The sequence below is a fragment of the Heptranchias perlo genome, chromosome 2, assembly GCF_035084215.1.
Source record: "Heptranchias perlo isolate sHepPer1 chromosome 2, sHepPer1.hap1, whole genome shotgun sequence".
Taxonomy (NCBI): Eukaryota; Metazoa; Chordata; class Chondrichthyes; order Hexanchiformes; family Hexanchidae; genus Heptranchias; species Heptranchias perlo.
The window spans coordinates 73,767,362-73,786,221 of record NC_090326.1 but is presented as its reverse complement, the minus strand read 5'-3'; the positions used below and the strand labels follow the sequence as shown (position 1 = coordinate 73,786,221).

The 18,860-nt window shown below is 40.8% G+C and overlaps 1 protein-coding gene across 3 annotated transcripts in view; it reads left to right on the top strand.

The window, feature by feature from the left end:
* LOC137340467 (retinoic acid receptor beta-like) overlaps window positions 1-18,860 on the top strand; it is a 193,454-nt gene that overhangs the window by 73,753 nt on the left and 100,841 nt on the right. For 2 of the 3 annotated variants that reach the window (XM_068002928.1, XM_068002919.1), the window contains exon 4: window positions 4,057-4,146. The exons of the other annotated variant lie outside the window; for it this stretch is intronic. In XM_068002928.1, the coding sequence (XP_067859029.1) occupies window positions 4,057-4,146 (90 nt within the window). The remainder of the gene's footprint in view (window positions 1-4,056; window positions 4,147-18,860) is intronic. 3 annotated transcript variants of the gene reach the window in all.

Below are 18,860 nucleotides of genomic sequence, written 5' to 3'. Positions count from 1 at the left end.
TAAAGTAAAAAAGTTAATAAATAATAATAGGATGATTTACTAGGGAGGAAAGTTATGAATATTTATATACTTATATAGTTATACAATTTAAAAAAGGGATTTGATTTTCACAGTATTATCCAAAGCTTTAATAACCAGCATACATACCTCTGCTTGACTAGGAGTTAAAAATATCCCTTTTTAATAAGAACAATCATTTCCTGGAAACCAGCATCTATACTAATCTATTTTGGTACTAAATCTATTTTGTACTAAATCAGATCGGTGGAAGGGTCTTCTTTGATGAATAGCCAGCTGCTGTTAAAGTACTTATTGTTCAAGGATGGGTGCCAGCGCAGTAGCAGGCAGAAAATGGACAGCAGTGTGAGATTAACACAATACATAACTATCTGCCAGTCATAGTCAGAGCTACAGTACCAGATGCTTTTCAACAGATTTTTGGAATTTGATTAAATACCACACAATCTGCTACTAATGAAGATTATTCCAAATCATTTTTAATGCAAGACTGTAGATTTATTGAAGTTTTAAGGGATACAAATAGAGCACTATAGTAAGATTGCTTATCTAATTCTGGTGAAGTTGATGAAATCACTTTTCCTGTTTAGTACATAGGAAATAATTGGGCACAATTTTATATTTGCTATATGTCTCAGACAAAGCCAGTTTTGAGTCTTAATGTTACAGTGTTAAACTGGTACTTTATTCAGTGACACTAGTGGGAATTGTATTATGTGAGCTAAATATTTAAACATAGTTTTACCCTGCTTGGTTGGCATTGCTGCTGTCGTTGTGTTGAGGGAGGGAGAAAAATGGTCTGCACATGGCAATTGTGTGAAGTAAAGAAACATTTTATATTTAAAGCAGTCATCATACCCCTTTCTAGTTGTAGTCTCCGGTCCATACAATTTTGTGTTTGTATGATTGTGTGTGTATATATATCTTTATATGCCTATAAAATTATTATTGTTGACGCTGATTAAAAGATTTTAAAGGTTTACAAACTATGTCTGCTTAATATATGCCACCAAATATCTCTGATGCTACACATCGTGATGATGATATTATTTAGTAGTTCTTTCAAGTGAACCACATTTTGTTCTGTAAGATCTGGTTCTCTAAGTTGCTTGTCACTAAGTTCAAAGTAAAGTATATACTGTAAAGTCCCATCAACATATTGTGCACCAGTATGGACACCATACTCAGGGGATAAAGCAAAAGTGTTATTCGATGACCATTAAATATATTTCAATGTACTGACATGTTCCATGATTCATATCATATCTTATATAATTCACTTCCATAGTGAAAATTGCCCGATAGTTCATGATATCATAACTGTTCTGTTATCACTTTATGTCTCTAATGGGATCATAAAGCAGCTTAACTGCCTTCAGTATTAAAAGGAAAAGTGTAATTCACTAGAAATAAATCTTTAATATAGAGGTGGCTATAGTGTTTAGTCACTATTATTAATTTGAATTTTACTTTCTCAACCGAATAGTAAAAAGTGTGTTGAGTTCACTTGGAATCACTAGGCCACATCTGTAATTCCTTTCAGAACCTACTTTGCAACAATACTGGTATCATTCTGTTTTTTTTTTAAATGACATTCAATGAAAAGCTTTGCCTAGAGTCTCAATGATCAGAAACTGCAGGCTGGACTTGAACAATTTTATAAGGACTAAAGTTTGAATGGCAGGATGTGAATCAGTAAGTGCTTGAATTTGGAGGAGCAGATCTCTTAGATGTATTGTCGTCTCTAGTTATGTTTTAGTCCACTTGAAAATGTGGGACTGCTCAGGTCTATGATTGTGCTGGTAGTCTAAATCTCATTGTGAATGTAAAATTGAAAGGAAAAGGAAAAGGAAAAGCTGAATGGAGAGCATCCTGATAACATTTTTGAGAAGTTTAAGACGATTGGATGAGTAGAAGTGTATAATTTGTTTCTCAAGCTCCAATTTGAATTTACAAAATTATTTTTTCAGTTTCTTTGCCTTGTGATTTAAAAAGAAAAAAGAAAAGAAAAAGCCCGATAAAGAATTTACATTTATGTACCACCTTATCATGTCCTCAGGATGTTCCAAAATGCTTCATGTGCTAAGGATGTCAAGGCCTTGGAGAGGGTGGAGAGGAGATTTACTAGAATAATACCAGAGATGAGGGACTTCAGTCATATGGAGAGACTGGAGAAGCTGGGAAAAAAACAGAAAACGCTGGAAAACATTCATCAGGTCAGGCAGCATTTGTGGAAAGAGAAACAGAGTTAGCGTTTCAGGTCGATGACCTTTCATCTAGAGAAGCTGGGATTGTTCTCAGAGCAGAGAAAGTTAAGGGGAAATTTAATAGAGGTCTTCAAAATTATATGGGGTTCTAATAGCATAGATAGGGAGAAACTGGCAAGAGGGTCGGTAACCAGAGGACACAGATTTAAGATAATTGGCAAAAGGACCTGAGGGGAGTTGAGGAGAATTTTTTTTACGCAGCAAGTTGTTATGATCTGGAATTTACTGCCGGAAAGAGGTTGGAAGCAGATTCAATAATAACTTTCAAATAGGAATTAGATATATATTTGAAAAGGAAACATTTGTAGGGCTATGGGGTAAGAGTAGGAGACTGGGGCTAATTCGATAGCTCTTTCAAAGAGCCAGCACAGGTACGATGGGCTGAATAGCCTTCTTCGGTGCTGTATGATTCTATGATTCACATTCAGTGAATGATTATTGAAGTGTAGTCACAGTTATGCAGGTGAAAAAGCAATCAATTTGCATGCAGCAAAATCCCACAAGCAGCAAATGAGATGAATGATCGGTTAATCTATTTTTACTGATGTTGGTTCAGGTCGGACTGTTAGCCAGCACATCAAAAGAGCTCCTTGCACTTCTTCAAATAATGCCATGGGATCTTTTACACCTACCTGAATAATCGGATGAGGTTTTGGTTTAACATATCATCTGAAAGATGGCGCCTCCAACAATACAATACTCCCTCAACCTTCTGGTTTGGATGCAGAATAATGAGGAGTGTAGGAGAACTAAATAATCGTATGGAATTTGCAACAAAATGCTGTAGTATTAAATGAGAAGTTCTCCCTGGTTCAGCTAGAAATACACAACAATGTCAATAGACATTGCATAACAGGCACTTTTCCATTTCTGTGCTGCCAGCATGGAGCCATGATCACATATTGGAAAATCAATTGGGCACAGCTCTTGATTTTCCATCCAACACCAGTGCAAAGCAGAAGATTTATCCTAATGTGCTTCACACAGCACTGTGAAGAACCTTGCAAAGTGTACTTTATTTTTTAAGAAACATAGGAATGTATTAGATGAGAAAGGAATCTTGTGGTCCATTTGGCCATTCCCAAAGTTCAAAAATTACCATACAATATCTCATATCCCTCAATAGCTTATTTTGCCAAAAGACTATCCCATTCCCTCCTGAATTTGCCAACACTGTCCGCTTTTACTTCTCTGTGAACATTTTGTTCCACACATCCACATTGTGAAGTGGTGAAATCTAAACTGTGTGTTCTGCTTCCCCCCTCTTAGCTTGAGTTTTTACTTTTGGATATTTATTCTAACTCAATTCCACATCATGAATAATTCACACACCTGCCAATTTACAAGATCTTTTCTAGATTCCCAAATGCAAACTGGAAGGAATACCATGATTAGTACATTATCTGCCTTCTATACCGTGTCAGTAGGTTGGTGTGATAACATCTCACAAGCAGGCATTACACACTGCCTCCCATCCCAGCAGATTGTTGCACTCAGAATATTGGGCCCATTGATATAAATTTTGTTTATATTTTTTACAAAGACCATGCAAGTGTAGCAGTCACTACATCATCAATTTTGGGTGTCTGGCAACTCGTCAATGAAGGAATGTTTCTTTAAAGCAAATGAGTAGAAAGCATGTTAACCTTGAATATTTTTTATAAGTCATCACATGCATACTCTAGGTTTTGGTACCGTTTTTATAAGTAAAATCTCCAGTACTGTATTTCAAAAAGTTCTGTACTTTAAGTATTGATTCCCGCTATTTCAGCAAGCGGACAGCAGGGAGCTGGCGATGTGACGTCACAATGCCGCAAAGGAGGTTCTGAAAGGAGTTTTGGCAGAGGCCTGCTGATTCCAAGTGAGTTGAAACTTCAATTTTGACTCACTTATACACATTCAGAGAATAATTAATAATGGTGATTAAATCTAGTCACAGTAGTCTTTAAATTGCAATTTTATTATTGGGGCACTCTTTTTCTTTAATGACTCCAATACACTGTAACATTGTATAAAACTTAATTTTTTTGTCTTTATGATTTTAATGTTTTTTTGGGGGTATAATTTTCTGCTCATCATTCTGGGCAGTGGAACTTTCTTTTGCCAATTTTACCACCAAATATCAACATCAAAGGTTTCTAGGTTAGTTATAGCATAGCCAGCTGCAGCGCAAAGCTGTACCTACTTTGCCTTTACTCCCAAACCTTAGCAAGAGCTTCACTATTGCACCAGTGCGATTTGTTTCCACTTCCTACACCAACTATCCCTATGGCCTATCTGAGTGATTTTGCCACTTTTGTGCCAATTAGTGCTGTGGGCTTACACACATTTGGGTTGAAATCTGGCAAGCTCCTTTTTTTGAAGGAACTCTTACAGCTAAGGCAGAGGAGATTTTCTACCCATCAACCTGGGGGTAAATTTGAATCCTAGACCCAAAGGTCAGTGTTCAATCCCTCAAGGCCACTGTTGAACCCACCGTGCCATCTAGATTTAAAAACAGAATAAGCAGTAACTCCACAAATGAGTGTGACAGTCATAGCTTACTTGTGACTTTGTGTAGAAAAACTGGACAACTCACTGTACCCTGTTGTGTATTTTGTTTCACATATATAATGTTTTTTTCACTATTTCAATCATTTTGTGTACTACACTAATCTTTTGATTATTCTTTGTAATTAAGTTGTCACAACTGGCACATTCAAAACTTCTTCTCTGCTTGTTGCTCAGACACCTGAGATGTATCCTCCTTGTGTGATATAATATTTACTTCATTGCTGCAGATGAACTGGTGAGCAGGAACTGGTGTTAGGTAGAAGGGTAGCTGCATTTAAATCAAAATATTATTGTTGGTACAAAATATAGTCACAAGATAGGTTCAGATAAAGAAGACCATTAAGCCCCTTGGATCTCATCCTTCCAGAATGCCAACACTACAGTCTTTATATTACAGCTGTAACATTCACATGAACAGGCAAACAGCACCTTGCTTTATTGTTAATCCACGAGAGGCCACCTCCAACAATACAGTGCCAGTTTAGATTTTATACACAAATCCTGGTTTAGGGTTGAAATTCTTAAACCTTTGACTCAGAGGTGAAAGTGCTACCAAGTGAACCAAGCTGACACTAACCAAACTGATTTATAGTTTTTATGTTTTTATGAGTATAAAAGCCTATTTATACTATTGTTCTTTTTACAAACCTCTTAAAGCATTAGAGGTGCCAAGTTTGTTAACTAGAATAGCTCTTGTTAGTAAATGTAGAGAGGGCACTTATCTGCTCCATTCTGCAAGCAATGACTAGTTTATTGCTGAAAATTTTAGTTGGTAATAATTATGTCAATATATATTGTTGACTAAAATTGAGTTTGTGCCTAATTATTGAAGTTTTCTAACAACTAATGTGTGCATGAAGTGGTGACTAATGGAGACAAGATGATGTTATCACCATTTGTAGCCTCAGTGATGTTTGTTGTTGTTTCCATGCATACCTGTAATATGTATACAGCTCAAGTCATTGGATAAACATGCCTTTGCTATCACATTGCAAAATTTAGAGAATGAGACTTTCTAGCATTAATACCAATCAACAACAAATTACTGGTACTTGTTGTCTCAAAATAATAGCTTTGTTACATTTGTTCATTGGCCCTCATTGAAGCTTGGTTGAAGTTGTGAAGAGGAGCTCAAATCTCTCCAAGATGAGTCACTTAGAAAGCACTTCTTTCCCTACTAACTTGTAATAATAACCTTTCGCTGTGTGTACCTATTGAAATAGCTTATCTTTTATTATTTGTTTTGTAAGATGTACAGAGATTTTGGTGGTAAATTTGACTGTGTGATAGTGTAAAATGGGTAATAGCGAATCGGCAGCCTGTTTTACATCTCTCCCGATTTTTATTTCCATTGAAGTCAAATGGAAATGAAAATCGGGAGAGAGGTATAATGGACGACTGAATCAATATCGCCCGTTTTACACCATCATCCAAAGTCATAACTATCCCCTTTATGTTATTAATTTACATTCTGAAGAAAATTAATTGAAAAGCACAGTTACAGGAGAAAGAGCAGGAAGCACCACCTATATGGAGGATGCAGAAATGGGGCATTTTCCTGAAATCTAGGGTTGCAATTTCATCTATGTGGACCATTGTGTAAGTGGTGATTTGTGTGAGAGTTCAGAGGGACATTCTAGTAACAAGCTATGAATGAAACCTTTGACTTTAACATTTCTTCATGTGATTTGCTTCAGTTGTAATGATTCTCAGGAAAGGCTAGTATATGAAAGAGTTAACACAGCTATAAATCACAAGAGACTTTTAGTATTTGGAGCAAATTTTTTCAGCATAGCTGGAACAGTTGCATGGCTTTTAAACCCTGGAGGCCGAAATTGCTCACCGCTGCAGCAGATGACATTTGAAAAAAGTATGTTGAGCTAAAAAGTCATCATTAAAATATGAGATTGAAAGCACACTGCTTTCCATTGATTGGTATTAGGCACAAACTGTGCCTTTTACTAACAAAAAAATCCATTCCATTTTTGTACGTTTTCATTATAATCTTTTTTCCATTCATGCTTAATGCAGCAGAAGTTGCAAAATAATGGACAGGATTTGGTATAAAATGAGATATTTATTTAATGAATAATCCAGCAATGGCAAATGAGGTTGGGAGGGATTCACCTCAACAGTACATAAAACTGCTTTTTAAAAATTTAATTTTATTAACCTGTATGTAGGTGCATACAAAAGCAGTTTAAATTAATTTTAATGTACTGATTGCATCATTTCCTGAGATAACATTTTAATCAACATTCATGATGAATAGATTGACAGAAAATATGGGGATCTTCCTTGTGTGCAGGAACTTTGCCTTGTACAGCATGAGCTTCTAACAGATGAGAACATCTTGTAGAGCAAAAAAGTATTCTTTGTTAATTTTTTTTCTAACATAAGGTGGTCGTGCCTGTGGAACTCAACAACCTTCAGTTGTGGAGGAGGGAAAAGTGTGGGGGGATGAAATGTTTTAAAGTATTTGAATCTGTGCAGTGTTTTTAAAGTAAGTGAAAAAATTGCTCCTCGTCTAACACTGAATTCTCTGTTACGAGAAATAAAGGAAGACCTGATCTTTAGAAATGGCCTGAAAAGGTTTCATGAGAAAAAAAGAGGAATGCCATACCTATATTTTCAAATGAGGAAGGACGTACAATTCCACTCCATATTCTGCTTCATTGCAAGGCTCTCATTTACAAGATTGTCTCAGTTATAAGACCACCAGACCTTGGTTTGTGTTTCCAGGGTGTTACATTTGATGTTGTTTCATGACATTCCCTGTAGTTCATGCTCACTAAATATTTGGCTGCTGCATACCACCTCTGCAATATCACCCGTCTCCGCTCCTGCCTCAGCCCACCTGATGCTGAAACCCTCATCCATGCTTTTGTTACCTCCAGACTCGACTATTCCAATGCTCTCCTGGCCTGCCTCCCATCTTCCACCTTCCATAAACTTGATCTCATCCAAAACTCTGCCGTATTCTGACTTGTACCAAGTCCTGTTCATCCATCACCACTATGCTCGCTGACCTACGTTGGCTCTTGGCCTAGCAACAGCTCCATTTTAAAATTCTCATCCTTTTGTTCAATTCCCTCCCTGGTCTCGCCCCTCACTATCACTGTAACCTCCTCCAGCCCTACAACCCTCTGAGAACTCTGCGTTTCTCCAATTCTGGTCTCTTGTGCATCCCCGACTTCCTTCATCCCACTATTGTCTAGGCCCTAAGCTCTAAAATTCCCTCCCTGAACCTCTCCACCTCTGTCTCCTCCTTAAAACCAACCTCTCTGACCAAGCTTTTGGTCACCTGTCCTATTGTCTTTTTCTTTGGCTCGGTATCAATTTTTTTGTCCAATTACGCTCCTGTAAAATACCTTGAGATGTTTTACTATGTTAAAGGTGCTACATGAATGCAAGTTGTAGTTGTTGTTACAATGAGCGTGGAGGATGCCTCAGCGAGGTGGGTTTTTAACAGGTTAATCATAGTTGAAACTTAACCTGCCTTTACCACTAAAATGTAAATATAAATTATGAAAATAACCTAGGATAACTCTTGGAATGAATGTGTGAATGCAGAAAATGGAATTAGTATTCCAAGGTAGGCAAACTGGAGCCTTAGAGCCATTTTTAACTTGAAGAGAAATTTATCTTGGCTTCTGAGATGGAGGATTGCTGGATTGGCTCCAGGTCTATAAAATACAACACCTGAAGCCAAGTTTTTTTTTGTTTTTAAATCAAAGCACTCAGTGGGCCTGTGCTGACTTCTCTGACACCTTCAGGTCTGCCAAGTCTCAATCTTTTAGGTTGAAAAAATATAACCTGTTCAGTACTTCCCACTCTTTGAAAATAAACACATTGCTGTATGTTTTGTTGGGCTTGTAATCCTTCTCACTCATTTGCTCCTAAAATCTCACTTCTATTAATGTGCCAAGGTTGACAGCTAAGGACCATTCCCTTTCCTTGGGAGTCAAACAAGTAGTACTAAGAGTATTGTGATTGATAGATCATCAAGCAGTAGATCTGATCATAGTTGGATGACTTCTAATGATTCTAAGCCAAGATTGTACCACTTGTGCAAACAGTACATTTTCTTTAAACAGACACTTTTAAGTGTTATTTTTTGCTATCCCTTGTTGTCTGTTTATGTTTTATCATTAATTTTGCTCAGTTTGTCTCTTCCCGACACTTTAAGCAATGAAAGAGTCAGCAGCAAACAAGAGAAAGAGCAAATAGCTTTTGTTAAAGTACAGAGACTTAAGTTGAGAAAGGGGGCGGAGCCATAAAGGGAAGACAGCTACTGAAAATGTACTGGCACTTTATAAAGCAAAACCTGAAAAAAAGCAAACATGGTGGGAAAAAGAGACTGAAAACCAGCAGACCACATAGAGTGATCAGCTGAAAAACAGCAGAGAGCATGGAGAATAGAGTGACTGAAAATGAGTAGTGGTGCTAGAGGGGAGAGACTGAGAGCAATGAATGTTTACTGTCCATGATGTCTTCTCATTTTCAGATGATCTCCTCAGCATGCTATCTTCTAGTTAGCAGCCTTTTGGGTTGTTTGCTTTCCTAGATGCCATTCTAATCATGTGGCTCCCATATACTTTGCAATAGGAAGGCAAAGTCCTTTTAAATAAAAGTAAGCATAAATGGTTGAAGACCATCCTTTAAGTCCACTCTGAGCAAATAAGTTACTGCTGTTGAAAACCTTATCCATGCTTTTGTTACCTCTCCTTACCAGCCTCTAGAGCTTTTCCCGATACAAACTCCAACTTTTTATTAACCCACAATCTGCACTCTCTTAAGCCTTGCACATCCATCATCCTTGTTCTCGCTGACCTCCAATGGCTCCCTATCTCTCAACTCACCAAATTCAAAATCATTGTCCTCATTTAGAAATCTCTCCATGGCATTGTCTTACCCTCCATCTCTAACCTCCTCCAGCCCGACATCCCAGCCCATCACCTACATTTCTCTGATCGTGGACCCCTGTGTATGCCTGTCCTCCTTTCGGCATTCCTCATTTGGTGGCAGAGCCTTCAGTTTTCTTAGCCCCAATCTCTGGAACTCCCTCCCTAAATTTCTTTACCATGCTACTTCAAAAAATCTTCAGTAGCCATCCTTTTGACTGTGTCTAAATTTCTACTATTTGGTTCATTTATGTGGATCTTTATGGAATTTATTCTGACATTATAGGCACTGCACAAATACAAATTGTGTTGATGATGGTTCCACCCTTAGTCTTTGTTCATCTATTGACATTTTGGCCTTAATATCTCCTTTGACCACAAGTGAAACTCCCACATTTGCTCCATTACGAAAGCTGCCTACAGGAAGCTCACTTTCTTCTTTCTTTTCCCCTCAAGAATTTTTAGCTATCTGTAAAGTCCAAATCAAGAATTGAGTACTGCTCCCACATCTGGGGAGACTCTTCTAATACCTTTCGCACAATTCTAGACAGGATGCAAGATAGGGATCCCTTTCTCACATCTTGGGCTTGATTTACTTCTGGGGTGGTTTTGCTGCTGGAAGTCGGCCAGGGCAGGCCTTTTTACTTGCTGCCTAACCCCTTCTTGAACCTAACTTATTTTCCTCAGTTGGGATTAATTAAGAATGCAGAGCAGGCTCCAGGCTGGATCTTCACTACACAGAGGGAGCCCACGATTGTTAGGCAGTAAAATTCAGTGGTGCTGCAGCGGGACAGCCACTGTAGCAGGAGAAGGGGGAGGAACCTTTTTTTTTTATTCGTTCATGGGATGTGGGCATCGTTGGCAAGGCCAGCATTTATTGCCCATCCCTAATTGCCCTTGAGAAGGTGGTGGTGAGCCACCTTCTTGAACTGCTGCAGTCCGTGTAGTGGAGGTTCTCCCACAGTGCTGTTAGGTAGGGAATTCCAGGATTTTGACCCAGCGACGATGAAGGAACGGCGATATATTTCCAAGTCGGGATGGTGTGTGACTTGGAGGGGAACGTGCAGGTGGTGTTGTTCCCATGTGCCTGCTGCCCTTGTCCCCCACCCAGAGTACATTCTGTGCCCTTGCTACCCTCAGTGCTTCCTCCAAGTGGTGCTCAACATGGAGGAGGACTGATTCATCAGCTGAGGGAGGGCGGTAGGTGGTAATCAGCAGGAGGTTTCCGTGCCCATGTTTGACCTGATGCCATGAGATTTCATGGGGTCCGGAGTCAATGTTCAGGACTTCCAGGGCCACTCCCTCCTGACTTTATATCAATGTATCACCGCATCTGGTGGGTCTGCCCTGCGGTGGGACAGGACATACCCAGGACTGGTGATGGAAGAGTTTGGGACGTTGGCTGAATGGTATGATTCTATGAGTCTGTTGCCTGACTAGTCTGTGGGACAGCTCTCCCAATTTTGGCACAAGTCCCCACATGTTAGTGAGGAGGACTTTGCATGGTCGACTGGGCTTGGTTTGCCTTTGTCGTGTCCGGTGCCTAGTGGTCCGATGCCGGGTGGTCCGTCTGGTTTTATTCTTATTAAAGGGCAGCAGCAGCCGTAAGAGTTTTAAAATTTTTTTTAGAAAGGCTTATAATTAGTTTTTATTTCATTTGCAGGGGGCATGGGGACAAAAGAGAGGGAGAGGTGATCACTCTTAGGCCCTCTCTATCAGTAATCTGCCCACCATTGCCCCAGCAAATTTTGTCATCGCTGTACTGGTCTTACCTGGGATTGTAGGTACTGTGGCGGGAATGCAGGGAAAGCATCCAGTTTCCCTAACTCCACCACAGCCCACTGTCATTTAAATGTGGCTGGATTGTGCAGTCAAGATCCCTGTTGAATGATGGAGGAAGATTTTAAGAACTGTTTTCAGAGACAAGGATCTGGTGGTCCCATCCCATCCTCTGCTATACCACCCAATTTCTATGAAGTTTTCTTTCATTCCTTCTGAATGGCAATTATACACATGGGGTGAATTTCCTGGTGGCTTCTCCCACCTTGCTGCAGTAATGTCAATGGAAGTTTGGGGGAAACATCATTTTCAGGCAAAAACAGGGTTTCTACCGAACTTCTGCCAAAGATATGACGGTGGATCAGACAATTCCCACCCTTTCTCCTTCCTACATTCCCAATGTATTAAAATCAAGCCTCATCACTTTTATTCACCCTTTCCTAGGACATAAGAAATGTGGAGCTCCTTACCTCACTCAGTCTGTCCCTCGTATGATTTTCAGGTTTTTAAAACCAAAGCTTGGTGTCACCTAACGACTGCTTCCCAATTCATCCCATCTCTCTTACTCTTTTCATACCTAGTGGTATTGTGTACTATGGACCATGGCTTTGGTTCCTCAATTGTAAAAACAATAACAAATTATGAGATCATAATGTTTGGAAAGTTACTCATGCAGGACATCTTTAGATTTTTCAGAACCTATTTTGCTACTTCAGATCTTAAAGCTTTATTTTGCGTTTCATTCCCATAAACTACATTTGCTGTTTTAGTAACTTGCTAGTATAAAAAAGCTGCAAGACAAGGAGAGCCAGTACTGGAGAAGGAGTAAGCTGATTCCCGTGTGAATTATCTCTTGTATCTTGGAGTTCTTGGCGACAGTTCATACGACTGCATTAAATAACAATGTGTTTGTGTTCTTCAGACAGTTTAAAGCTGTTGAGCTGTTTTAACATTCAACAAGCCTGTCATTCAACTTTAAAATGTAGGTAAATGTGTCTTTCTGGTGGAAAGGATTTTTTTCCTTCTTTGCTGATGTGTGAAGGCTTAATGGTGGGTACAGTAAATTTTCCATGCAACAGATAATTGAAGACTGAGATGAAGCTTGGAAATCAGATTTAACAGTGATAAATAAACACCAAACCTCAAGAATGTTTGCAGTTCCAATTCACTAGCAAGGATAAATGAATCTTAAAAATGTACTTCAATAACTTCCCAAAAAGCTTGCAAAAAAAGTTGCCCAACATAAAGCAGATATTTAGAATATTTGCTTCATATACTATATACTTGCCTTATATTCAGCCTTATTTTGTATGATTTCTGTTTCACTTTTGAATTTTAAATTGATCAAAACAACATGACCAAGACAGTTTAGCCTGAATTTTCCTCCAGGGAAGGTATGTTGCTGGAGGAGGGTTGGGGCAGGACTTCTACCCACTGTCCTGACTCTAATATGACTCCGACCCATTTTCCTGGGTAGGGGCTTAACAAATATGCAGGGTGGGCTACCAGCAGGATCCGCGCAGCACAGAGGAAGCCTGCCACTTTTGCCTGGAAAAATGTGACGGAAAGAGGAAGAGGACCACTTAAAGAGAGCAGAAGTGTCCTGAAAACATCAGCAAATTTTTAATTGAGGGCCTCAACTGGACAAAGGTTTACAGGCATTGAATGTCATTTGAGCATTTAGGAGTGAGAGATGGCCTCCATAGTCCCTCGTCCATAGTCCCTCCAACAACTGAAATAGCAGAACTTCCATCACTGCAGCAACGTCTACCATCACCCCTCTCCTAGCAGTCTCCAGGGTCAGTGGCAGTAGCAGGGAAATTAGGTGGATTGTCGGACCTCACCTCACCGTAATCATTTAGATGTGACGAGGTGGTGAAGGGGCAGCTGGCTGCCACCCCTGCTGGGTTAGAGTGCTGCTCTCTGCTTAAGGAGCTTGCAGCCTCTGTGATGATGCTAGCAACAAGAGCACATTTTCTTCCTGTTTTTGCTAAGTTTTTGTACTCTTAAAGTTAAGGATATTATTTCCAGAATATAGTACAGAAGATTACTTTTACAGTTTGGATCAACATCATGTAGCGACATGTCAGAATAGCACAACCAGGTGCACAGTGAAGTTCCCTCCACTCTGCCAAAACAATGTGCCTTATCTACTACCTCAGAAGTACACTGCTACTGCACAAGAGTAAATGTTTCCATTTCATGTACATGATATCCTTGTGGCCTATCTAATTGAGATTGCCAATTTAAGGGTAAGTTTTAACAATCCAGTCTCCTGGTGTGGAGCTTTGGCTACCCAGCATGAGTATCGGAATCCCGTGTTTTTTTTTATTCATTCATGGGATGTGGGTGTCGCTGGCGAGGCCAGCATTTATTGCACATCCCTAATTGCCCTTGAGAAGGTGGTGGTGAGCCGCCTTCTTGAACCGCTGCAGTCCGTGTGGTGAAGGTTCTCCCACAGTGCTGTTAGGAAGGGAGTTCCAGGATTTTGACCCAGCGACGATGAAGGAACGGCGATATATTTCCAAGTCGGGATGGTGTGTGACTTGGAGGGGAACGTGCAGGTGATGGTGTTCCCATGTGCCTGATGCGCTTGTCCTTCTAGGTGGTAGAGGTCGCGGGTTTGGGAGGTGCTGTCGAAGAAGCCTTGGCGAGTTGCTGCAGTGCATCCTGTGGATGGTACATACTGCAGCCACAGTGCGCCGATGGTAAAGGGAGTGAATGTTTAGGATGGTGGATGGGGTGCCAATCAAGCGGGCTGCTTTGTCCTGGATGGTGTTGAGCTTCTTGAGTGTTGTTGGAGCTGCACTCATCCAGGCAAGTGGAGAGTATTCCATTACACTCCTGACTTGTGCCTTGTAGATGGTGGAAAGGCTTTGGGGAGTCAGGAGGTGAGTCACTCGCCGTAGAATACCCAGCCTCTGACCTGCTCTTCTAGCCACAGTATTTATATGGCTGGTCCAGTTAAGTTTCTGGTCAGTGGTGACCCCCAGGATGTTGATGGTGGGGGATTCGGCGATGGTAATGCCGTTGAATGTCATGGGGAGGTGGTTAGACTCTTGTTGGAAATGGTCATTGCCTGGCACTTGTCTGGTGTGGAGATCAGCGGTCCCTGCAGGATTGTCCATAGTGCAGGGCCCACTCACCTTCACACCCAAATTCTCAATATGTGCTCCCAGTGGGTGAAGTTTTGTTCCAGGAGAACAAATGAACAACATTTATCTTTTAATGCTGATTTGTCCCAGTTTGTGGGCCTGCACCCACTAGGAACTGGTTTGAGAAATCCTAGAAGAACATGGCTTCTTACGTGTTCAGCACAATTGGGGTTGTAGGTTTCATTTAAAATGTAAGGAATCTTACAACACCAGGTTATAGTCCAACTGTTTTATTTGAAAAATGAGAAGTATTCTCCCACATAAACAGTTATCACATCCCATTGGGGAACCTCACTGGCTGGAAGTGCATATACTGAAATTTGGGTGCACACTGTGCATGATTTTATGACCATTTAAATTAATGGTTGAAAGATCATGTGCACCTGAATTTCCAACAGATGCTCCCAGTACACGAGACTCTCCACTGGGAACGCAATGCCGAAACGTTAGCCCTCACATGTCTACTATAATGCACTGACATCAATTTTCTCATTAATCTACAAAGAATGAACTGGACCATCAGGAACTCAAAGACTCATCCCCAAGTTTTCTAGACATATGCACTATACATTATTTCATTACATCAGTCAAATCAGATTTATTAACATAGTCTCAGATGTTATGTTCTTTAAAGCCCTTTCAAGCTGTGCTTTGCTCATGAGGCTAGCAGCAACCAAAATGCTGCTTTCAGTCTTGTTCTTGGAATCATTTTACAGCATCATGTATTTTGTTTGCTCTCTTGCTGGATATTAAAAAGCCCTTTTACATTGAGAGAACGCTGACAAGACGGATGGTTTTCTTACCAACAATAGCGCTGTCTAGTATAAAACTGGCAATCTCTAAAGATACAATGGATTCAGAGGACCAGGTTTTTGAGGTTCCACAAACTGCCATCAGTTTCCACTTACCTTTTAATTGTTAATGGCCCAGAATTTGCTGTCAAAATAATGGTGAGGCGAATGGTGCTCACCGTTATTTATGCACAAATTGCACAGCAACTTCAGGCAAGGGCAGCTGCACAGTTAAATGCGAAAATCCGAAAGTTGCTTTCTGAGATGTGCCACTCCGCCGTTAGCTTCATGAAAACGCCTGAATTTGCGCGGTAGATATGAAGTAAACTCACCACAGGAAGTTAGGGCTTGACAATTTCAGCACTATGTACCCTTTTAACGGTGTGATAAGTGTTTAATACTGCCAGGCAACTTCTCTGGCACTGAAAATTAACTATTACAAGTGTGGCGTCTCATTCCTTCAGGTACCCCTCAGCACTGCAATTTGAATAAAAAATAAAAGCAGAACCAGCTTTGCGAAGGGTCTGACCCATAGTTTAATCCCTCTTTCAGATGTTGTTTGACCTACTGTGCAATTCCAGCAATTTCTATTTTTGTTTCAAATTTTCTGTTCATCTCTATAATTTAAAATAATGTGGGGTAATGGCATTCAGCTGAGCAAACCTTTCCATTTCTATTATGTGACCCCATCCCCAAATCCAATATGGTACTTTCAAGCAGTATCCCCTGTCAGTGTGAGTCACCATTGTGGACATATGCTAATCTAAGGGCAGAATAGAAGCACAGTCTTTGCCCTGCATCAGAATAACCATGTAGGAGTTGGCAGTGGTGAAAATTGAGACATTCGTCACAGACTAAACTGTAAATTGCGAAATGTCTATGTTTTCTTTGGAAAAGCTACATGAAAAGAGTAATATGTGGGCTCATGCTGTGTTGAGAACAAAAGGCCAATTTTTTAAAATTTCACTTTCCCAGTTTTTGCATTCAGGTCAGCTTTCAGCTGGTATTAATGCAAACTGGCTTTTGATTTTGTTTGGGAAGTAATCAGAAAACCCAGCACTAAGAAAGCAGACTTGGTTCTCTCCCATCTGTCTTGGTCCTCCTTATTCACTTTGCAAAACACAGACAGTAGTTTTCTAGCATTACTAAGCAGGAACTGAAAGTACCATCTAGACCTGTGCTGTAACAGGCCTTCCATTTTCTCCCAACAACACTGTGAATATGTTCACACTAAGGCAAACAGTGTTTGAGTCATGGCAGAATATCCCATTTATTTTTGTATGAGCACATTTTGACTTTTTAAAAATGCTGTTACTGTGAAAGTATTGTAATGTTTAACCTCTACAGACAAGTGATATCACATTAAGTGACGTGGGCTTGAAACTAAAGGAGGATTGTATCACTATACTAAAGGGGTAATTTTATGAGTCTGCACCGCTGGTGGAGAACCTCGCCCTCTGGAAATCCATGTCAGAAATTTGGGCGTGCGTTTATTTAAATAGTTGAGAAAATCATGTGCAGTGTGCACCTGAATTTCCAGTGCCAGCTCCTGATGGTCGAGGCTCCCTGAAATCAATGGGATGAAAATCAGGCTGGATCTACAATGGACAGGCAATCTGCTCTGCCAGGGCGGTGAAGGTGAACCCCACCACCTACCACCTCCCATCCAAAAGGAAAGAAGAAAGAGACAAAGAAGCAGAAAAAAAAAGAAGAGCTGGGAGAGAAGCAGAAGAGAAGAGAAAAACAGAAGCAGAAGAGGAGAGACAGGTAAGAAAATAATCATTTTCTCCAACCTGCAGTGTGCTACACCATGGGAAATTGACGTATATAAAGTATAGATCTTGGAATTTCTTCTCCCTCATCCAGTACTGCTTCAATTCTCTCCTGAATGCAGGTGCTTTATGGTCACAGTTGATAACAGCTGCTTTTTCTGTGCATTGGCAAATGGAAAATGTATTTTCCATTTATTTGCATTTTAGATCAAGTCCTGAAGCTAATCTTACTGTCTCATGGGTGAAAGAAGTAGTATTTGACATTATTCTATGAATTCAGTCTTCAATAGCTGTTCAAGAGACTTTTTCAAGGTTCCAATCATCGTGCCTGGGGAGGGAAGAGGCAGGTCACAAACATTCCACGTGTAATAATCTGTATTAAAACTAACTCTTGCTAATATATTTAATTCATAATTTTATGCACAAAACTATAATAAACAATAGGAAAGAGTGTAGTTCTTAATTAATTACAGGCAAGGAAAACCTTTAGATTTTGACCTTTCATGTATCAGGGGCATGATTTTAGGCTGGAAAAATGGGTGGGTTGGGGGAGGGGGGGCAGTAAAAATTACAACAATTTCAAACCGGCCCCCCAACCCGCCCATTTCTGGTTTTCATGGGGGGCGGGACGAAGGGCGGGAAAACAACCCGCTCTCAGGAGGCGGGTTGGTCACTAAGACCTTTCAAGGAGGCTGCGGGCCTCCATATTTTCAGGTTTTGTGATTTTAGCCTCTGGGGGCCGGGATTCCCGGGTCTTCTCCTTCACGTCATATGAGAGGAGGCGAGAAGGCCCGAAGCTGCAGGTAAGTGCCTTTATAGCACTGCTCGTGGGCCTGGGGGAGCAGGAGTGCTTCCCCCAGGCCCAACAAGCCTGCCTGCAGTGACCCCCCCCCATGATCGTCGATGCCCCCCCCAACGATCGTGACCCCCCCCAATGATCGCAACACACTCCCCCCAACGATTGCGACCCCCCCAACAATCGCGACCCCTGCGATGACCCCCGATCCTGACCCCCCCCACCTCGGTGACTGATGCCCCCGGTGACTGACCCCCAATCTCCTTGATCCCTAATGACTAACTCCCCCACCGATGACTGATCCCTGATGATTAACTCCCCCACCGATGACTGATCCCTGATGATTAACTCCCCCACCGATGACTGACCCCTGATGATTAACCCCCCCCCCCCCCCGATGACTGATCCTGCCCACCCGATGACTGAACCTGATGACTAATGCCCCCGACGCCCCCCCATCCCCCTATCCATCCAATCTAAGACTTACCTGAACACTTATCTCTTCTTTCCTCTTCTCTCGTCCGACCGAGACCAGCCTATCAATCAGGTGGCTTGTCGGGTGGGAAACCGTCAAAAAATAAATAAAAGACATCCTTACGTCAAAATCGTAAGGACATCCAGGAAACCCGTACTTCCGGGTTTCCCATCAGCAATTTGACCCTCCCCCACCCACCGCCTCCTTACCTGTAATTCTCATTATTAATTATTTTGGTGAATTTATGCTCATGCAGGTGCCACTGTTGGAGAATAGATTTTTCTACTTTTTTTCACCCAGTATTAAGCACTGGTAAGTCTGGTAAAGCATTAGCCAGATGTAGAGCAAAG